Raw genomic sequence first — 24,040 nt, 5'->3', positions numbered from 1 at the left:
ATCTTCTTTCTTTAAACAAATTCTTACAGAGTTATTAGAACACAAAAATAAACAGCCCCTTTATTAAACGTTCAAGTGATTTTTAGCAAAAGCCAGTTACATTTCAAAAACATGCCATTACCTCAGATTGTGATGTTATTATTGATGAGATATAGGAAGGTATCTAGATAGCTTATAAACAGTTTACCCCTAGGGTTGTAATTAAATGTCAAATTTTACTCACTAAAATTGGGTTATATTTAAAACAAGTATTTATTCAAGAATAATATATTTTATATAGTGGTAAAATCCTTATTGCAAAAGAACTTTAAGATTAATTATTTTACTTACCAAAATGTAGTCCACTTTAGATTGTATAGTTTTGCTAAAAGAAAAAGAAAGTTAGGTTATTAAGAATGATAAATTTATTAATTATTTGAAATATTCTTAAACAGATACAGTAATTAGTCTCCCCTACTACGAAAAAAATAAGTAAAACTCCTTATTAAGATCAGGCATTGTATGCAGTGTATATACAGAATTGAATACTACTCAGCCATAAAAAAAAAGATAAATCGTCCCATTTGCAACATGGATGGATCTTAAGGGTACTACGTCAAGCAAAATAAGCCAAAGAAAGACAAACACTGTATGATTTCATTCATATAAAAGTAATAATAAAGATTAACCAATATGGTAATAAATTGAAGGGGCAGAATACATTTAGAAATAAATAACACAAATAAAGCCACTATATATCAATTTAACTGAACAACTGAGTATAAGTGAACTATTAATACATAATACAAATGAAGACAGTATAAAATAATTGAATTGTCATTTGGATTTTGTTATAACACGTTCAAGTGCAAATGTAATGAAATCATGCAAAAGTTTAGAGATAGTTCATATACAATCTTTAAAAGATGTTACAAACCAAATTATCTTCCATAAAAGGGTCTAGAGCCAAACAAAGGTAAAAAAGAAAAGTGGTTATTTACCTTTGTATATAGCTATTCAATTAATCTATAAAGTAAGTAAAAATCAGCATTTAAATCTCATTTTAGTTAATGTAATCAATAACCTTAAAACTTTGCACCTGTACTGAGATTTCAAATTTCATTTTTTAAAGAACAAAGCATGACTGTATTAAGTTCAATCACAAAGTTCAGAATGACCAAAAGGAGCAAGAAAAGTAAATGATACCTGTAGGTAAGAGGAACTGAAATCCCCTCCCCAGAATTCCACAGATTTTTTGAGGTTTTTAAATCTTTTGGGATCATTTATACAGCTTATCACTCACAAGCAGCTAAAGTGTGCTATATTTTTCTCTTCCTAGTAACTCCCACAGTTTCCCTGAGATAAGAGAGTAATCTACAAATTAAGACTGCTGCTAGAAAGTAATATGTGAGGAATCCAACCATTTCTCACCACCTTAGTCTAAACCACCATCATTTCTTGTCTAAAGTGATAAAATCACTTTCTAATTGGTTTCCTTGCTTCTGTCTTTACCAGACTAGCACCAACCCTCTGCACTATTCCCAATAAAGTGGCCAGAGAGAGTCTTTGTCCAAGCCACATTAGTCCTTTGCTCCTCAGTCTTTATATGGTCAACAATACCCTGCAAGATGCAGCCCTCTGCTCTTTCTAATCTCATCTCCTACTAGTCTTCTCCCCATTCACTCAGCTCCTGCCACAGTGGGTTTTTCTGTGAGCCTCTAAGGCTCTTCTCCCATATAACTTATCTGTTGACCTTCTTCATGACTTTGCTCGATGTTAACTTTTACAGACAGTTCTTCTTTGACTTCCCATACAAAATATTCTCCATCACTCTCTATTCCTCTTACTCTGCTTTACTTTCATTATTTCACTTACCACCAGTCATTTTATATTTTTATTAATTTACTTATCTACTTGCTATCTTCCTCGACTAGAATTTAAACTCCATGAGAGCAGGCTTTGTCGGTTTTGCTCACTGCTGAATTATCAACTGGCATATGTTAGGTATTCAATAAAATCTGTTGAATGAATAAATGACAAAAAACACATTCAGTCCCCCATATGAAGAAAACTCTTTGGAAAGACTGGGACCACTTAAGAAAGGGTTTTTAGAGAAATTAATATGAAATTGAAAAAGGTGATTATTTTTTAAACCATAGATCTAAATATACTCCCCTTCTACCAGAAACGGACTGCCATATGAGATATCTAAATAGGATGGCTATGTCTTCCCATTACAAACGACTTGGTAAATCTTTAAAACGTATATGTAAAAGACAGCCCTTTCAAAGAATAAACTTATAAAGTAAAAAGAAAGCATTTCTGAGCTAGATATCAACCTTGGCAATCAATCTAGCCCTTTGATTATTTTTACTTCATACTTACACAAACATAATAGGATATAGATGAAGTTTAAGTCTCCTTTGCTCTTCTGTCTAGTTTTATACCCTTTCCTAGTTTTCCAAAGACAACCATCATTAATCTGATACGTAACCTTCCCAGTTGATACTTCAATACTTGTATTAGACATATATCTATATGCAACCTAATTGTTGTTTGGTGAAACTTTTAAATGTTTATATAAATGACATTACATTGTATATATTCTGCAACTGTCTTCTCTCACTCAAGATCCATGTTGATGCACTTAGATGAAATTTATTCATTTTAATTGCTGAAAAGTCTTCCATTGGATGAATATATCAAATTTATTCATCCATTCCTCTATTGAAAGCCAATTACATACTTTGCAGTTTTTCCACAAACAATACTGCAATGAATATCTTTGTACTTGTCTCCTGATATACACATGCAAAACATTTCTCAGTTATAAATCTAGAAGTCAATTTTCTGGGGCTCATAGATATATCTTTCAATTTTATTATATATTACCAAATTCTTCTCCCAAGCACTTGTACCCATTTATATTCCCATCAGCAGTATACGATAGTCCCTATTTTCCTATTACCTTGCACAAATATATATATATGCCTTTTACACATGATATACATAATACACATATTAAAAACTTGTCATTCTAATGGATATAAAATGTTTTTTTTAATGTCTTTTTCCCAATTACTAGCAATGTTGTGTACCTTTTCACCTGCTTATTGGCCATATGGGTTTTCTCCTCTGTAAACTGCTGGTTCACATTCTTTACCCATTTTTAAGTGGAGTTGACTATTTCTTATTAAATGGTTGTAATTTGTTCTTTATATATTCTGGATACTAATTCTTTGTTACATATACTTACTTTGTTAATGATGTATTTTAATGATAGCTTATGAAAATTTAAATTTTGATTGTTTTCCTTTATGATGTGTTTTTTGTCTTAAGAAATCCTATCTAGCTAAGGTTTTAAAGACATTCTATATTTCATTCTAAAATTTCTGAAGTTAGCTTTTACAATTTTGATCTTTATTCTAATTAGAATTTATTCTTGGGTATGCTATGGTGTAACATAGATATTCTTTCTATCTGGTAAGCCAATTGTTCCCCATTTCATTGTGCCAAGTTTCCATGCATGCTTGAGTCTGTTTCTGGCTTTTTTTCTGTTTTATTAATCAACTATCCCGAAGCCAACATCACAATTTGAATTATTAGTGCTTTAAAAATTAGGTCTAGTTATTTGATTACATGACCCTCTTTGACCATTTCAGAACAGTCTTGGATGTTTAATCTTCCAGGTGAATTTTTCAGTTTTTTTCAATTCACAAAAGTCCTGATAAGATTTACATTGAACTGTACTGATGTTATAGATTGGACTGAGGGAACTGACCAATAATTTGGATTAATTTTGTCTGTCCTTAAAAATGTCTTGTAATTTTTCTGTATCTTTTGTTACAGAGAGTCTTAGGTAGCTTATAGATGGTATTGTGAACTGTATCTTTTTTTTCCTACTGTTTTCTACTAATTTTGCAGATGTGCAGAAAAACTCTTGGTTTTCTACGCTGACCTTATATCCAGCAGCCTTTCTGAACTCTTATTAGTTCTAATAGTATGCAGATTCTCTTGTAAATAATAATTCCACTTACAACTAATGAAAATATTTTTTCTTCCTTTCCAATCTTTATGCCTGCCCCACCCCTTTCTTATCTAATTACTTTGGCCAAAATCTCTAGTCTAATGGTGAAAAGTTGCAGTGACAGCAGACACCCTTGTTCTGTTTGCAAATTTTGTTTCAAAATTTTAACATATTATAATATCCCATTTAGTGGGTGTTTTATAATTTCCTAAAATATTCCTTGAATATTGGATGTTTTGATTGACTCAATTAAAATAAAATAACGCTTCAACATTGCAACGTTCTGCTTCAAATAATGACAAGGTAACTTATATTTGAGTAATCTTCCTACACATAACAATTATATATTGTGGACAAAATATAAAAACAAACATTAAGGTGAAAGACAGTGACCTAAAGCAGGTAACAACTGGAGGGAAGACATCCTTAAAACAGAATGGCACTGGGCAGGATCTGTACTTATAAGGCTGTCTCCTGAGGGCACTTATCCGCCCATGCAGCAATGATCACTGGGGACTGAGGCAGAAATCTGCTATCTTGCCAGCTGAGGAGACAGAGGGCAGTCTAGGGCTGCCCGAGTCACCGTAAAGTGAAGATGAAGTCCCAGAAAATAAGGTGCTGCAAAATTTCTGTACAAACTATGCCCAAATATTTGGATGACCTCTGTGTGAGGAAGACTCCAAGGTTTCCAGCAAAAAGCAACAGCTGGAAAGTGGAAAGATCTGCGTTGAGACTTCTGCTGCTGCCTATCACAGGAGAGATAAGATGGAGTATGAATCCAGCCATGTTAACTGTCTACCAGGACAAAAAAAAAAATCAACACTCATCCAAGAAAAATAACAGAATCTAAAGTCTACAACATATCACCCACAATGCCCACTACACAAGCAGAATTTACTGGAATGAAGAAACAGGAAAAAGAGACCCAGAGTCAAGAAAAAAAGCAGCTCATAGAAATCAAATCCTGAATGATCCAGATGTTAGAATTAGCAGACAAGGACTTCAAAGTAAGTATTATAAATATGTTCAAGTATTTAAAGGAAAATATGGTCATCATAAACACACAAACGGGAGGAATCTCAGTTGAGAAATGGAAGCTATGAAAAAGAACCAAATGAAAATTCTTGAATATATGAAATGGAAAATTCACTGGATTACCTTAACAGGATATCAGATAAAGCAGAAAAAGGGTCACTAAAATGGAAAATAAGTCAGTAGATCTTACTGAATCTAAAGGAGAAATAAAAACATTTTCAGAATAATAAACAGAGCTTCAGAGATTTTTAATATAATATCAAGTGGTCTAACTATGTACAATTAAAGAGGAAAAATAATGAGAGAAAAATATAAGATAAGTGGCCAAAATTTCCCCCGATTTTGTGAAAAAACACATACTTAAATATCCAAGAAGCTCAGCAAACTCTAAACAGGACAATTATAAAGAAAACCACACACAGTAGATGAAAACATAAAGATGAAAAGCAAATCTTGAAGGCAGCCAGAGTAACATAACTTAAAAAGTGATGTATGAATGATAGCTTACTTCTATATAGTCAACTGATTTGCAACAGAGGTACCAAAGCAATTCAAGGGATAAAGGAAAATCCCTTCAACAAAGGCTGATGGAATAACTGGATATATCTATAAGCAAATGAACATACCTCTTTCTATGGAAAAATCTGAGTTGGATCACAAAATTAACCATAAAAGCTTAAATTATAAAGTACCTAGAGAAAAATCACAGGAGAATATCATGACCTGAGAATATACAGAGATGCCTTAGGGTGCAGAAGCAATAATCATTATTAAAAAATAAATAAATTAGACTCCATCAAAATAAAAATCAACTTCTATTCATCAAAAGACATCAATTAAGAAAATAAACAAGGGGCCAGCCCCATGGCCGAGTGGTTAAGTTCTCGTGCTCCACTTCGGCAGCCCAGGGTTTCCCAGATTTGGGTCCTGGGTGCGGACCTAGCACCACTCAGGCTATACTGAGGCAGCATGCCACATAGCAGAGCCAGAAGGACCTACAACTAGAACATACAACTATGCTCTGGGGGGCTTCAGGGAGAAGAAGGGAAAAAAAAGAAAAAAAACACACTGGCAACAGACGGTAGCTCAGGTGCCAGTCTTTAAAAAAAAAAAAAGAAAAAGAAAAAGAAAATAAACAAGTCATCAACCAAAAGAAATCACCTGCAAAACACATATTTGACAAAAGATTTGTGCCCAGCATATATAGTGAATCCCTACAATTCAATAATATAGACAGGGGTTAACCCATTTAATACATCAGCAAACAACTAGAATAGACAGTTCACAAGGAAAGGATATACAAATGCCCACTAAGCACATGCAAAATGTTCAACATCATTAGTCATAAGAATATGCAAGTCAAAATCACAACAATATCCTATTACATTCTTACTAGGAATGGCTAAATCAAAAACACTGAAAACACCAAAAGTCAGCAAGAATTTGGAGCAACCATAATTGTCATACATTTCTGGTAGAAATAAAAAAGGGAAAACCACTTTGGAAAAATTTAGTAGTTAAATATAAACCTATCCTATAACACAGCAATTCTACTCTTAGGTATTTATCCAAAAGAAATAAAACTGTGGGTCTACAAAATAGGTGTGTACAGGAATATTCATAGAATCTTTAGTGACAATAGGACCAAAAAGGAAACAACACAAATGGCAGTCAACATAAGAATGGAGAAAGACGTAATATATTCACAGAACAGAATACTACTTAGCAATAAAAACAACAACAAACTTCTGATACATAAGAGACATGGATGAACCTAGTGGTCATTATACTGAGCCAAAGACACCACCGAGAAAAGTTCATTCTTTATGACTCCACTTATATGAAGTTCTACAATAGGCAAAATTAGTCTATGGTGAAAGAAAAATTAGAAAAAGTGGTTGACTCAGCATAGGGGTGAGGAGTTGACTGGGTAGGAGATATATGGATTCTGTAATACACTGTCCCTTTTCCCCTTTGCAGGAAAAAAGGACTATCCCCCAGCTGCTAGGAGAGCTTCTGGCAGAAATCCCTCAGTTGTCAGCCCCCTGTGGGGACTGCCTATGCTGAAGAAAACTTCACTCCCCAAGGCCACATCGTCCCACGACAGCCCACATCCAGAGGCTGATCAACATAGGGGAATAAAGGCCCAGGTCCTAGACTCAACTTGGGACAATTATGATGGGTCATTCTAGCTTCAGAGCTCTCCAGCACTGCAGCTTAACTTTCCCTCTGCTTCCTTCCTGTCCATTCCTTCCATAGATGTGAATCACAAGAGCACTCCCTAATAAAGTGGTTCTTAAAATATAATTCCCGGACTAGCATCACCTAGAACGAGTGCAGATGATTAAAAGCGTAAATTTGTGGGCCCCACCCAAGACCTAGTGAATCAGAAAGCAGAAGGCCCGTCTACCTGCGGAGCTTCCTATCAGTGCTTTGTGCCTCACTCTTATATATACTCAGATGGGTATACATCTCTAATACGAAAGATAGAACATTCCCCTTAAAAAGGGGGCAAGAGACCCTGCTTGGAAGAAGTACGACCATGTAAGAAGAAGAAAAAAATTTTAAATCTTCGCTAAGGTAAAAACCAAAAATTGGATACTATATATACTTTTAAAAACATTCAGAGAGCTAAAAAGTAACGTGTTAGAAATTAAAACTACTGGACTGGATATTTTCTGTTTGCCCTTCCAGATCCACTTCCCAACCTTTGCAAGAACCAAATGCTTTATGCATTGTATCTATATGGCTCCCTTTCCCTCTGGTTTCCAGTGGGCCGACATTAATCACCGGAAAGAGATAAAGAGAGCAAAAAAGAGATAGGAGGTATTTATGCCACTTGGCTTTCTCTCTAACAATTAGTAGTTAGGAAACTGTGGTTCTTCCTAGTAAGTCTTGTAAGATCTTTTTTGACCCATTAAACTAGGAGCATCTAAAACTTTAATCAAAAACGAAAATTAAATCAAATATATTAAAAATTTAAATGAAAAAATCTCAAAGTTATCAAACAAGAATTGGGATTATCTATGGATAAATTTGGAATTAACTTATAATTATTTTTTCACCATTACTCCAAGTTAAGAAAACTTTTTCAGCAACAGGAAAAATATTTTTATGTTATGTAAATTTGACCTCAAAAAAAAAAGAATTGTCATCACAAAACTAAGAAAAATTCATTTTGATACTACCAGTGCCTAATCAACAAAATACCATTCCTGTTTCTTTTTAGACCAAAATGCTTTTAAAATAGTCACTGTTCACAGTTCTTGCCTGATCTTATGAACCTGTGGGCAATCTGCTTTGAAAGGAAATGAGCCTGTAGACCGATGTTTCCCACTAGGGCACTGACATTTATTGGCATCCTCCTTTACTGAACAAGTCTTTCCGATGCCTTATAGGATGTTTGGCATTACTAGATGCTACCACTAAATGTCAGCAGACATTCCAACAACCAAAAATGCCCCCCATATTACCATATGTCCTAGTTGAGAGCCACTGTTACACATGAGAAGTTACCTAATATACCTAACACAATGCTCTTCAAATGAGTCATTTCAAAAGTTCAAACTTCTTTAGGTATAAAAATTGAATTCCTTGCTTTCTTGCTTTTCACACAGGATATTACGTGTTTGTTAATTTTACCATAAAACTCTAAACATTAAAACTAATTCCAACCAGAAGAATTAACTATATCACAAGGTAACTTTTGCTTACTATTTTTTTTTTGAGGAAGATCAGCCCTGAGCTAACATCTGCTGCCAATCCTCCTCTTTTTGCTGAGGAAGACTGGCCGTTAGCTAACATCTGTGCCATCTTCCTCTACTTTATATGTGGGATGCCTACCACAGCATGGCTTGCCAAGTGGTGCCACGTCCACACCCGGGATCCGAACCCACGAACCCAGGCTGCTGAAGCAGAACAGGCACACTTAACCACTGTGCTACTGGGCTGGTCCAGTATTTAATTATATTGATCGTATTATTAAAATTAAACTTTCAATTTTTCTTAGTGACATTATTCCATTCATTGAGTTAATATTTTCTTTTATTTTTTAAGTTACCAAGTTGCAAATATATAGGAAAGTTATAAAGAATAATGTAACACTCATGTGCCTGCCTGCCAGTTTGAACAAATCTGAACATTTTGCCTTTTTGTCCTTTAAGGGAGAAAACTTTACAGATAAATCTGAAGCCCTAATGGGCCCTTTTCCAATCTCATTTCACCATTCTTTTCTCAGTGGTGACCACTATTCAGAAGCTGCTGTTTACCACTCCCAGGAATGCTTATATTTTTACTACAAATGCTGAGTATATCCAGAAACAATAGAAAGCAGTTTTGTTCACTTTATAGACATGGAGATGATGTATATATCACTCTACCTTTTTTTTCCTTTTATTTAACAGGCCTAGAAGAAGTTTACCTACTTTTTTTTTTTTTATGTATATAAAGATTGGCACCTAGGCTAACAACTGTTGCCAATCTCCCCCTTTTTTTTTTTTTAAGGATTGGCACCTGGGCTAACAACTGTTGCCAATCTTTTTTTTTTTTTTTCCTGCTTTATTTCCCAAATCCCCCTGATACATAGTTGTATATCTTAGTTGCAGGTTCTTCTAGTTGTGGGATGTGGGACGCCGCCTCAACATGGCCTGACGAGCGGTGCCATGTCCGCGCCCAGGATCCGAACCCTGGGCCGCCGCAGTGGAGCACGCGAACTTAACCACTCGGCCACGGAGCCGGCCCCTGAAGTTTACCTACTTTTTGATTCTAGTTTATCCATTTTAACTGTTACATAGTGTCGTGGGTTGCATTGTGTCCCTCCCACCCCAAAATTCACAAGTTGAAGTCCTAATCCTCAGTACTTCAGAATGTGACTGTGTTTGGGGATAGTGTCTTTACAGAGGCAAATCAATATAAAGTGAATGAATTAGTCATCTGAGTGGGCACTAATGCAGCATGATTGGTGTGCTTATAAAAAGGGGAAATGTGGACAGAGACAGACATAGAGGGAAGATGATGTAAAGAGACACGGGGAGAAGGCCATCAATAAGCCGAGGAAAGCAACCTGAAGAGATCCTTCTTCACACCCCTCAGAAGCAATCAACCCTGCTGACAGCTTGATTTTGGACTTCTAGCCTCCAGAACTGTGAGAAAATAAATTTCTGTTGTTTATCTCACCTACTACGTGGTACTTTATTACAGAAGCAAACTAATACACATAGTATGCCATTATTTGAACATACCACTTTTTATTTATACATTCTTTCACTCAAGGACTCTTAGGGTAAGGTGTTTCCAGTGCTATACTGTAACCCACAATATTGCGACAAACATTTGACAAATAGATCCTGCTATACACATTGTAAGATTATTTCTCAGACAGAAAGATACATACAGAAACCTTGCACGAGAATTCTGTTATGTTGATCTTTAACTTTCTAAATGATTATTAAATTGCCTTTCAAAGTATACTCCATCAGCTGTGTACGAGAATGATTTCTTTCTATCCTCTCCAAAATCTGGTAATGAAAGACTTTTGCCAATTTGCTGTATGTGAAATATTTTAATATGCATTCCTCTGTTACTGAGGGTGAACATCTTTACAAGTTTATTGACCACTAAGTTTTCTTCCGTGAACTGCCTACTCATACCACATCCTTTACCCATTTTTATACTTGGTTGTTTGCCTTTATTATTATTATTTACTTATAAGAGTCCTCTTTATACTTTGCATATTAATCTTTTGCCAATTATTTGAATTATAAATATCTTCTCATCTGCTTTTTTTAATGGTGTTCACTGTTTTACAGAAAGCTTTTAATATAGTCAAATTTACTAATGTTTTTCTTTATGAGAAGTGCTTTTGTTACCTTGTTTTTAAAAATTCTTCCTTATCATGAGGTCACAAATTTATTTTCTTCTAAATGTTTGCTTTTCACATTTGGGGGTTGAGTTTCCCTGGATTCTGTGTGTGATTTGAGGGTTTTATTTTTTTATGTAGATAACTAAAGGTCCCAGTGGTCTATCCTTTCCCTTATAGACAAAGCCTACGTCTTGTTAATCTGTTTCCTAAGCATAGCATTTTTGCTGTACACATTAGGCAATTACAAATGTGTGACTGATAAAAGGAGGGATGAAGGGAAGAGAAGGGAGAGAAAGGGAGGTAAGTTAGGGATGGGATTGTGGGAAAGTACTCCGATCGTGGTCCTTGGCACAAACTAAGTATCAGAACTATACAAGTCAAAGGGCATTAAAACGGATTCAGGGGTGGACTGCAGGAAGATAGGCTTTCCAGAACTCTGGAATGCAGAAGGCAGACATTGCTCATGCGTAACTAGGTAGTGACTCTGCTTTCTCTCTCCCAAGATGAGAATATGGCCTTGGTGATACTGAATTTGTTCGAAATTCAGAAAACTGTGATGTTTTGTAAATATTATTTGATTATTATGTTAAGTCTTTCCAGAATGTTCATGAAAACATAGGTATAAAGGACAAAGATATACCAATAATTTGATATCGGAACACCATCGGAATTTTTGCTGCAGGAAAGGTGGCTATATGCACCACAGGAAACCTAGAGATCGGAAAAGCCGTTTAAAGATAGGCTGCATTTACTACTATTCGGAATAGTCATTTGGCCTCTATATCCTTAAATAAATAATCCAGGAACATATACAACAGGTGGGTGGATAGTCTCTTGCCAACAATCCCTAACCTGAGGGTCTAATGGGAGGTGGGGGCAGGAGGGCCAGGGCACAACTGAAAACAAAGGAAGAGAAGAACGGAACCTAGAATGACTTTTGCCTCAGTGGCCCTCAACAGAAAAATAGCTCCCTAGAGCAACATTATGAAGTATAGCTCAGAAACAGTCAAGGAAGTATGTTCCACAAGAGTAAAAAGGGGCTCAGTCTTCTGATGGAGGTACACAACACCACCTATGAAGTATTCTTGCCAAAATACTGAACTACGTCTACATAGTGAACCATATCTACATCTAACTTCCAATATTAAAGAAATGGAGGGGAAGTATATGCTAAACAGAGAAACACAAAGGAAAAGAAATATGCTAAATAGCAGCATGGGAATGAAATCAGTAAAACTCAAACTGTGGGAAACTCCAGAGGACAAATAATCCAGTTTCTTCAACAAATAAAAGATAAGAAAAATTTTAAAAGAAGACCTACAGATTAAAAGACATCAACCAACAGCAATGTATGAATACTGATTCAAACAAACTGTAAAGAAAAAAAAATGAGACACGGAAACTTGAGTACTGATTGTATGCATGCAGATACTAAGGAATTTCTATTTGTGTGTGTGTGGGTTAATCACCTAGCTATATTTATTTATAGATGAAATCATATGATACCTGGGATTTCCTTCAAATAGTCTATGGGGGGTTACAGATGGGGTTATACAGAAATAAGATTAGCTATGAGACGTTCTTGAACCTGAATAATGACACGAGGGTTCACTATTTTTTCTCCCCTTTTGTATACAACTGAAATTTTTCAACACAAAAAGTTTAGAAAGTGGGAGTGCTTAGCAAATCCTTTTCAAAAGAAAAGCACTTCAACCATGTAGGTCCTACAGTTAAGAGACTAGTTTGAAACCTAAAAACCTTCTGATGTTGATTAAAACTATGAAGGGCTTAAACTCTGTAAGAGAAGGTTATATAGAAAACTAAGAATCAGAGATTCATCCACTATAACCACTATCTACTGAGTTCCTGTTAACCAATGTTTACTAAACAGCCATTGAGCAACACCAAAAAGTATGTTAGTGGTATTCCAAAGTTTAGACTACAATGACTATTTTTATAAAAACTTTCTAATGAGTTATTTTCCTTTTTTGGCTGTTCTTCCACATGTAGGCATCTTTCATTACATTATTGCTGGGTGCACCAAATGTTGAATTTTATCACTAAAATCTGGCCTAAATGGACTGTGTAAATACTTTGGGAAGGCAGGGTACTGAACAAATTTGACTGTTCTCTTTAGTCTCTATGTACTTGCTCAGTTTTTTTCAATGCAAACAGACTTTCACGTTGACAATAAGAGTTCAAAGAGTCAATAGGATTCAAATGTGCAGTCAAATAATAGGAAAGCACTTGCCCACACAATACTCTTTTTAAAGTTAAAAAGAACCCTTAAAATAAATTTATCTAGTAGGAAACACTATGGTATATGTAGCAGGAAGAAAACATGGTTTTCGAAAGAAAGAATTCCAATTCTGCCACTATTAGCTGTATATCTTTACTTAGATGAACCGTTTTTTTCTTGAGGTATGTAACACCTCCTCCAAAAGTTGTACAAGACAGTTTATAAAAAAGCCCTATCGCAATAACAAGAAAGTAACAGATTCTTAGTAAACGTTAAATGAAACTAAATCTAGCCTAACCTTTTCATTTACAGTGAGGAAACTGAGGATCAAAAAGGTTAAATGACTTGTGCAAGGTCACACATTTTATTTGGCCCCATTATCAGTAAAAATGCTACTATTACACCTGATAATCATGCCTCTATTTTACACTAGGATTCTAATTAAGAAGAACAATTCTGCCCTAGTCTCATCATTTAGGAACTTCTTTCTCCAAAAAACATTAGGTATTGCCAGTAAGTGAGCTGGATGAAGGTTTTGGCTAGCTCCCAAGTCATATACTCTTTGCAGGGCTTCAATGCCCTCTAGTGCTGGGCTGCAGAGGCAGCCTCAGGTTCCAAATACAGGCAAATTAACCTGGTCTACAAACAGGTAACAATGCTCATAAAAATAATGAAACATAAGGCAGGTGCATGCACATAGAGACCCATCTATAAGAATGATTGTCTTCTTTGAGAAATGAGATTTGGGGAGGTTTTACTTCCTTTTCAAAGCTTAAAAAAGTGTTTTACACCTTTGTTCTTGTTTGAATTTTTATAACAAACATATAAAACTTTAAAAAACAAACTAAAACATGGGGCAGGAGAGAATCACGTGGATAGCCCAGTGGGGAATATTACTCTTCTTCCCATACTGCATTGCTCAGAAAAAGAGTTATACAGCCATGCAGCTTGGTATCTTCTTATGTTACATTAGAAGAAAGCCGGATCAGAGATAAGGCAGATCTTTAAATTGAAAAAAACATCAAGATAAAGGTAAGCAGGGGCTAGCCCCGTGGCCAAGCGGTTAAGTTTGCGCACTCCGCTGCAGGCGGCCCAGTGTTTCCTTGGTTCGAATCCTGGGCGTGGACATGGCAACTGCTCGTCGAGCCACGCTGAGGCAGCGTCCCTCATGCCACAACTAGAAAGACCCACAATGAAGAATATACAACTATGTACCAGGGGGCTTTGGGGAGAAATAGGAAAAAATAAAATCTTAAAAAAAAAAAGATAAAGGTAAGTGGCCTCATTTTCTTTGGATGTATATCTTAGGTGTCACCAATAGGTGACATATATGTAAGTCTTTTTAAACTAAAAAGTATTAAACCAACCTATGGTATTCATTATTAGATACTTAACTGAGATTCTAAAAGAAGGAAATCAAAGTGGGAATGGCTGTAGAGGACCAAAGTTAAAATAAGATTTCCTCTAAGATAGGAGATTTCCTCTAAAATAGCAGACTCAGGCAATGATGTTTCATGTGCAGATTAGAAACTACATTAATGTCTCATATAAACTGTTGCAAGAATATTTCTTAAAACCATAGTTGAAATGACTCTTGTATATACTGCCTTCACTCTTGAGACATGACTTACTACTCTTTTCTAGAGTTTTTTCTTAGTTTTTTTAGAGTTTTTCTAGAGTTTTTCTAGAGTGCAGTATTCCAAGATCTGTTCCAAAAAATGAAGCCACCAGATTCAATATCCTATCATCCACCATTTGACTCCAAGAATCATAAGACTTTTGTCATAATGAAAGGCAAAATACATGAAAACCAATTTGATAGTTAATACTAAAATTCTCTCCCAAAAAGCAATGAAGGAACCAAAAGTGAGCAGCCTGACCTAAAAACGTTCTAATCTATAAAGTAGAAGGCTATCTAAGGAGATCAAAGAATACTTAATGTTCAAATGATGCTGTAGAGGAAGATACTAACACTGACACATTTTAAAGGTAGAATAGTTATCAATGAAAACAGGTAAAATAATTTTTTAATGACAGTTAGAAAGGTCTAATGTTTTCATCTTTCTCCCTGTGCCTGAAGCATGATTCCACATAGGAAGGTCTGGTATTAGTAATGTCTTCTTGGGATATTTCAAAGAGACTTATGGGATGAAGGATCATCTGATCTCAAGCCAAAAGTTTTCAAAAACCAAACCAAGCCAGAATTCTTCCCTGAGCCAGAAAGCTTTATAAAAACCTAAATAATGAGGTTCAGCCTCCGAGACTTGTCAACTCATGGAGGAAGTGTACACAGTCTCACTGTTCAACAGAAACATAATACAAGCCACATAAATAATCTTAAATTATCTAGTAGTCAAATTAAGTACTAAAAAATAGATGAAATTAATTTTAAATATTTTACTTATACATCAAAAATACTACTACTTCAATATGTAATCAGTATAGAAATTACTGAAATATTTTAGATCCTTTTTTCATACTAAGTCTTTGAAATCCAGTCTGTATTTTATACTTAATATATCTCAGAATGATTTAGCCACATTTCAAGTGCTCAATAGCCACATGTAGCTAATGACTAGTGTACTCGACAGTGTAGGTCTATGGCACAGTATGTCTCACGGGTTATACTCAAAAGAATATAAGTAAGTTTGACGACTGCTTCAGAGGTGAACATGCAGAAACAAAACAGTCAACTGTTACTCTTTAATTGTAGGATTTACTCCTTTAAAAGTATATAAAACTGCAAATCTCTTGAATAAACTGCCTTCAATCATGACAACATGCAGAATAATTCCTTTCTAGATTTTACTAGGATAGTAATCAGTATCCCAACATCTGCCCTCTAAAAAGAAGTCACTAAGCTAACATCCCATTGTCCTTCCCTTGAAACCAAGACTCACAGGCACAGAGGATAAAGCATTTATGTATTGTAGTCACTAAGGGATTATAGCATAACACAGGCAGAAGATAGCTGTTAAGTATTAAGTATGAAAATGTTAGAGGCCACTCATTTGACCATCTGGAAAAGAGAACTGCAAGGTTAAAGTACATTAGTGACATAGTGCTAATATTCTAGTTGCATTTTGTGAGGAGTGTTCCTCCTAATATAAATAAATAAGTATAACATGGAAAAAGTGGCCAATATTCAAGTAAATTTAGGAATTGCTGAGTTAAATAAAATTAAACATATTCTAGGTTGCCCCATCCTTCTAATACAGGACTGTTTACGGACCTTAATGTGCTAATATGCACTGTGTCCATTTGAGAGAGGGTTAGAAAGAGGGCTATAGTATGCAGCATTTCCCAACTAATGTAATGAAGAAAATTTATTCTCATGGATTTATCTTGAGGAACTAGTATCCCAAGTTAGAAAATGATGATCTAGATGCACAGGTAAGACTAATTCCACAACCCCAGGGAGAATCAATGTTAGAGTATCGGCAAGGGCTTAAGGAAAGAGTATACTGCTGGGCTAGGCTTTGAAGGTCTAGTTCTTAAAAATAATTCTAACATAAACTCTAAGGCCTAAATTATCAGGGACACTTTTTTGATTTGGCTAAGTACAAAAGGTAATGATCTGTCTGTAGAGCTATAACACCTCCCTATTCCTACAATCAAGTAATAATGGCTACGAAATACAAGATTTAATTAAAATCCCCCACACAAAAAATCTTATTTTGGTCTTATGCTCCTGCAGACCAAGAAAGAAACTTTTATGAAATGAAATGGAAGTGAGGGGAAAAACTCATCTGATTCTAAAGCTACTGCAGTTGAAACTAAGCAGGTTTAAGAACTTTGTGAACTTCACAGCACAAAGTTTAAAGAAGTAACCAAGCAACTGGAATAATTAATGTACATAGAAACATCTAAAATAACCACATTGTCTAGAACCAAAAGGGATCTAAAAACATAAATGGGTGCCAATTTAGACAACAAAAGCAAAAAGAGAGTTATTTCCTCTAAGGAGAGATTTTTCTATGGCTTATGGAGAGTGTAAGTGGTAAAACAAAGAACACACTGCAAAAAATATTCTGTGATCTCTCCAAAACCCTAATCTGGATTAAATGTTCCTCCTACAGGATCAAAGAAGAGAATACATAAAATGAAGGTAACATTTACAATATTCAGGGTAGACAGTTATAAGTGCCAGTAGTAGGAAGAATTTAATTTTTGCCCATCTGGTGGGTACAAAAAGATTGTCTTGAGTTGCCTTCCTCTGAGAACTAACAAGTCTGAGCACATTTTAGTGGGTTTTCTTTTTTTAAACATTTCCTTTTTATGAAATGCCTGATTATGTTTTTTTGCCCAAATTTCTGTTTGCTTGTTTCTCTTTCTTAGTAATCTGTAGGACTTCTTTATATATTTAAAATACTAATCTTCTTTCAGTTGTGTTGCAACTATCTTCTCTCAGTTTGTGATTCATGCTTTCACTTTCATTACATTGACACAAGACTAACAAAACTTTAGAATTAAATGTAAATGCTCAAAAATGCTAGAGAATTCTACCAAATATTTAAGAACTAAACTAACACCAATTCTACAGAATCTTTTCCAGAAAATAGAAGAGAAGGGAAAACTTCTCATTCATTTTACGAAGCTGGTATTACCATACTGACAGAGTGATAGACACATAGATCAATGAAACAGAAGAGACCACCTAGACACAGACCCATTCAAATATGCTCAATTGACTTTTAACAAAAGTACAAATGCAATTCAATGGAGAAAACACATATTTTCAACAGATGGTGCTAAAGCAACTGGACGTCCACAGGCTAAAAAAAAAGATATGTCACCTCACAGCCATAAGGATGGCTACTATAAAAAATAAATAAATTAACAAACGTTGGCAAGGATAAGGAGAAACTGGTACCCTTGTGCCACAAATACTGTAGTCATAATTAGTCTTGGAATTCACTATTGCAAGTTCTTAACTTCTTCTTCTTTAGGAGCATCTTGGCTATTCTAGGCCATTTTCTCTTCCACAAAAAGCTTAAAATCAGATTGTTTTTTTGAAAAACACTATTTTGATTAAAATCGCACTGAATGTGTTGAGCTACTTGGTAAAAAATGAAAAGAATCTTTACCATAGTCTTTATTTCAGTGAACATGGTACATTTCTCTGTTTATTTAGGTATAAATTATTTAAAATCTTTCAATAAGGTTTTTAAATTTTCTAAAATAAAGATTTGCACATCTCTAGTTAAATTTATTATAAGAACCTCTTTATTTTTACTGAATATGCTTCTAAATATTTTTATATAAAACTTTTATGTAAATTTTTATTGTTGTATATACAAATGCAAATGACTTTTGCTAGACTATCTTAATAATTCTGATAATTTTTACATAGATTGAGTTTTCTATACAGAGTAACCCATGTTTGTTTCTTCCTTCCAACTATTCCTAACTTCTACTCATTTTATTTTTTTATGTCTGAATGTGCTAATAATTCTGTACAATGTGGATAAGAGTGTTTAAAAAGGGTGTTTCAAATCTTTTTCACTAATAAGTATGTTTTCTGTAGTTTCTTTGTGAATTGCCTCTTTTCAAGTTAAGGAAGTTCTCTTCTACTCAGTTAGCTAAGGGTTTTTATCATAAACAGATACTGAATGCTATTAAATTCTTGCATCAATTCAGATAATCAAATACTTTGTCTTACTTCATCTGTTAAAGTGGTAAATTTTATGAACAGATTTTTTAATGAACTAACTTTGCACTCTGTAAAAAACTCAAGCTAGCTAAGATGTATTACCTTTTTTAGAATTTTTGGCTTCAATTTTCTAATCTGTGTTTTGGACTTTCTGTTCCTATGTTTGAATGGGATAGTAAAATTAAAGGTCATTTTTATAGTCTATCTTGTTTGGGTGCCAAGATGATACTAGCCCCACAAAATGAATAGGAGTGTATATTAATTATTGCTGTATAATAAATTACCCCAAAACTTAGTGGTTTAAGCAACCAACACTTGTTATCTAACAGCTTCTTTGTGTCAGGAACTTGGGAGTGGCTCAGCTGGGTGCGTCGTCTCAAAGGGTTTCTCACGAGGTTTGTGCAGATGTCAGCAAGGGCTGCAGTATTCACTTCCAAGATGGCCCACTCACAGGCTGCTGGCAGGAAGCCTTAGTTTCTCGCCACATAGGTCTGTCCATAGGCATGAGTGTCCTCAAAAGTAGCTGGCTTCTCCAAGAGTAAGTAATCCAACAGAGAGAGTGAGGAAGAAACTATAGTTCCTTTTATGAACTATTCTCTAAAATTCCACACTGTCACTTCTGCTTTTTTGTCCTGTTAAAATTGCATCAAGTCCAGCCAACACTCAAGTGGGAGGGAATTAGGCTTCCACTTCCGGAAAGGAAGACTATCAAAGGAGTTTAACATATTTTATAATGACCATGAAGTATTCCCTCTTTTTCTAATTTCTGAATGTGTGTAAGACTGAAATTATCTGTTCCTTGAACATTCGGTAGATCTCACTTATAAAACTATTGGGACTTGGTATTTTCTCAGTAGGCAGTTTTTATAGAACTGATTTAACTTTCTTAATGGTTAAAGGGCAATCAGGTTTTCTATTACTGAGTTTTCTTGGAATTTATCCATTGTGTTCAATTTTTAAAATTTACCGGCATCAAGGTTGCTTACAAATTCCCTTATTTTAATCTCTGTTGCATCATAGTTATGTCTTATTTTTCATTCCAAATATTATCCGCATCTACTTTTTTCTTGATCCGTCATTCCTAAGTCTTGATTATTTAGCAGGATTTTGCAAAGAAACCAACTCAGATGTTGTTGATCATGTCATATCTTAGTTTTTTATTCAATCAATTTCTATTCTCACCTTTATTACTTCCTTCTTTCTATTTTCTTTGGGTTAATTCTGTTAATTTTTCATCTTAAATTGAAAGTTTGCCTCATTAATTTTCAATTTTTCTTTTTTCCTGGTATAAGCCAGTAAAGCTACAAACTTCTCTATTAAGTACTAGTTAACTACATCTACAAGTTCTGACAGGGAATCTTTTCATTATCATCTAATTCTCAATATTTTCTAATTTTCATCATGATTTCCTTTTTGAAGGTATTTCTTAAATTGCCAAATGTGGGGAGGTGTTCTCCAACTTTTTATTACAAAAATAGTTTTCAAAGCAAAGAAAATTTGAAAGAATACAATAAACAACTGTATACGCTTCACCTAGATTAAACAATAATTATCTGTCAAATTTATTTCCTCCTTCTACACACACATATATAGTATAACATGTATTTCACTGCACCATTTAACAGTAAGCTGTAGACATTAAGACACTTGATCCCTAAATAGTTTGCACACCTCTTCTAAGAATAAGCAAAATCTCCTAAATAACCACAATTTCATTACATCACCTGAAAAAATTAACAATAATTACAATATAACATGTAGCCCACATTCATACTTCCCCTAATTATTTCAAGAATGTCCTATAGAGCTTTTACCCCAGAACCAGATCAAATTCAGGTTCATGCATTGTAACTACGTCTTGTATCTTTCGTCTAGAATAGTCCTTCCACCTTTTTTTCCCTATGACATTCACTTTTTGAAGACTCCAGGACAGCTGACTCCAGAATGTCATACTCTGGATTTGTGTGATTGCTTCCTCTTGATGGCATAAGTGAATGTATGGACTATTCTAAAGCAAATACTTTGTCTTTTCCACTAAACATTTTAAGTTATGAGTCAATGTCCATATAACTTGAGCACCAGTTAGGATTCTGAGTGCACATTAACTGAACTACACAATATGTAAGATTTATTTGATTATAGCTTTAATCTGACATAAATTTAATGATATGCATAATTTTTTTTGCAGCAAAGTATTCAGGCACGAATGCTAAATAGCTCACATAAATAATAGTAATCAATATTCTTTTACTCAACCAAATCAATGTGTCACAGTTTTTCTTTCATTTTTATTATTTCCCCAGTAATGAGCCAGCACCAACATCTGTTACATATAAGCAATAGCATAGAATTTAATCCTCAGATTCAGTATCCCTTGTTCCTACCTTACTCCCTTGTACGTACGACTGAGACCTAATCTAATCTTTCCCCTACCTTCCTTAAAGAGGAGTCCTAAGGAGTCCAACAATTCACTGACTACTGACTATTTCACATTATTAGTTTCCTAGGTCTTAAATTCAAAACAGAAGAAACATAGTGTCCCTAGGCTGTGAATAGCCCATTTGCAAAACCACAGCTGGGGCAATGCACTGCCAGGCTGATGACCTGGGATCCTGGAAAAACACAGTGAGCCTGGTTTATGGATCTATAGCATCTGGGCCTCTAGAGGCAAGGAGGGATGACAAAGTAAAGTACAGTTATTCTCTACTTGGGAAGGAATTTAACTTTATAGCACGTGCAGTGAACAAGAAGGCTCTAATCACTTCCATCCAAAACCAACAAACCAAAGAAATACTAAAACAAAACAAAACAAAAACTCACCCACATAATGCTATCATATTGAGTGACAATTAATAGTATTTTATATATATTGCTTATAAAATGAGGTACAAAGAAATACAAACCTAGAAAAGGAACCAGAATTCAAATCTAGGTCTGTATTATTACAACCTATATTCTCACTGTTTACTGACACCAGATAACAGAAAGACCTAATTGCAGGATTAGAGAATTAATGTACATTGAAAACAGTGAATAAGTAAATACAAATGAGCAAAAGAACTCAGTTCAGATAAAAAATTAGGACGCAAGATGACACTGGGAGAAAGAGAGGTTGACAACATACTAGCATTAATACTCTTGTGAAGTTTATCACAAAAAGCTAAAATGCAATAATTCCTCAGTTATTAAATGGCAAGATTACAATATTTACTTTTACTTCTTCCTTTAGTTTAATCAGTTGTGTCATGTATAATAAAGCTCCGTTATATGGTACAAATACATATTTAGGATGTCTTTTTGATGAACTGGCTCTTTTATCATCATGAAATGTCCCTCTTTATCACTGGTAATACTTTGTCTTGCGGAGTACTTTGTCTGATATTAATAGAGCCACTCCAGCTTTCTCATGATTTAGCATTTCGGTAGTATGTCTTTTTTTCCTTCCTTTTACATCTAGTCTGTATCGTTATACTTAAAGTGCATCTCCTATAGATAGTATATAGCTGGGTCTTGGAATTTTATCCAGTCTGAAAATCTCAGCCTTGTGACTTTAGTCCACCTAGATTTAAGCTAAATATTAATATGGTTGGCTTGGCTTCATCTGGTATTTTTTAGTATTCCATTTTATTGCCTCTATTGGCTTTTTAGCCATACCTCTTTGTTTAGCGATTGCTTCAGGGATTTGCAATGTATATCCTTAATCTATCACAGTTTATCTTCAATTAATATCACTTCATCATCTTAGAACAATGCAATTCAATCTACCTTCCTACTATCTTACGTGCTATTGTGCCATGTTTTTTAGTTGTATGTGTTACAAACCCACAATATATTGTTAAGGGCAACTTTTTATAGCATTTTTATAGAAAATAAGACACAAGAAAAAATGTCATAAATATTTACCTAAAGACCAATTCTGGCCCTCTACATTACTTCATTTAGAGTTGAGTTTCTGACTGGTATGTTTCCTTCAGCCTGAAGGACTTACTTCAATATTATTTGTAATGAAGTCTGATGGTGGTGAATTCTGTTAGCTTTTGCTCATCTGAAAATGCCTTTATATTGCCTACATTGCTGAAAGATATTTTTGATGGATTTATAATTCCAGGTTGATAATTTTTCTTTCAGCACTTTAGAAGATATTCTGCTGTCTTCTAGTCTCTATTATTTCCAATGAGAAGTCAGTGTTAATTCCTATTACTGTTTCCCTATGTATAATGCAATGTGTCTATTTTCCCCTCTTTAACTGCTTTTAAGAGTTTTTTCTTTTTTAAATACAGATTGTGGGACTCCGCTCTTGAAAATTCTAGTTAACTAAGATTGGAATGGGCTCAGGAATCTGTTTTTTTGCTGTTGTTGTCAAGGAAGATTGGCCCTGAGCTAACATCCGTTGTCAATCCTCCTCTTTTTGCTCGAAGAAGATCATCCCTGAGCTAACATCTGTGCCAGTTTTCCTCTATTTTGTATGTGGGATGCTGCCACAGCATTGCTTGATGAGCAGTGTAAAGGTCTGTGTCTAGGATAACCCATGAACCCCAGGCTGCCGAAGTGGAGCATGCACACTTAACCACTATGCCACTGGGCTGAGCCCAAGATGTTCTCTTTGTATTTGTTTTTCAGCAATTTAACCTGATGTGTTAGTATGGTTTTCTTGTGTTTATTGTGCTTGGAGTTTGCTGACCTCCACATGTCTGTGTGTTTTCATCAAATATGGAGATCTTTCAACTATCATATCTTCATTTTTCTGCTCCAATCTCTCTTCTTTTTCTGGACTCCATTTACACATATGTTCTACCACTCTTTACCGGCCTATGGGTCACACTGAGGTTTGTTCATTTTTTTTTCTCCTCTCTTTCTCTCTGTGGTTCAATTCACTGAAGTTTTCTTCTGCAGTTTCCATTTGCCATTAAACACATCCAGTGAATTTTTCATTTCGAGATATTCAATTTTGCTGTTGTAGATTTTCCGTTTGATTCTTATTAAGATTCTACTTCTGCTGAGATCCCTGTTTGTGCATGGATTGTGCCCATCTTCTCCTTTAAATCCTTGAACATATTTAACAGAGACTATTTAAAACATCTGCTTGCTAATTTCACACCTTTATCATCTCTGGGTCTGTTCCTATTAGTTTTTTTTCCCTCTAGAGATGAGTCACATTTTCCTGCTTCTTCATATGTCCAGTAAGTTTTTATTAGCTGGATATTATGGGTACTATGTTGTTTAGTGTCTGGAGTTCCTTCAAAGTGT

At 34.8% G+C, this 24,040-nt stretch overlaps 1 protein-coding gene across 4 annotated transcripts in view; it reads right to left on the bottom strand.

The window, feature by feature from the left end:
• The window catches only part of RFX7 (regulatory factor X7), a 127,981-nt gene that overhangs the window by 78,798 nt on the left and 25,143 nt on the right, over positions 1-24,040 (bottom strand). For all 4 annotated transcript variants that reach the window (XM_044764837.2, XM_044764838.2, XM_044764839.2 and 1 more), the window contains one exon: positions 331-364. In XM_044764837.2, the coding sequence (XP_044620772.2) occupies positions 331-364 (34 nt within the window). The remainder of the gene's footprint in view (positions 1-330; positions 365-24,040) is intronic.

Source organism: Equus asinus, chromosome 2 (genome assembly GCF_041296235.1).
Source record: "Equus asinus isolate D_3611 breed Donkey chromosome 2, EquAss-T2T_v2, whole genome shotgun sequence".
In the NCBI taxonomy this organism is placed as follows: Eukaryota; Metazoa; Chordata; class Mammalia; order Perissodactyla; family Equidae; genus Equus; species Equus asinus.
The sequence above is the reverse complement of the archived record's forward strand: the minus strand, read 5'-3'. Positions and strand labels throughout refer to the sequence as shown.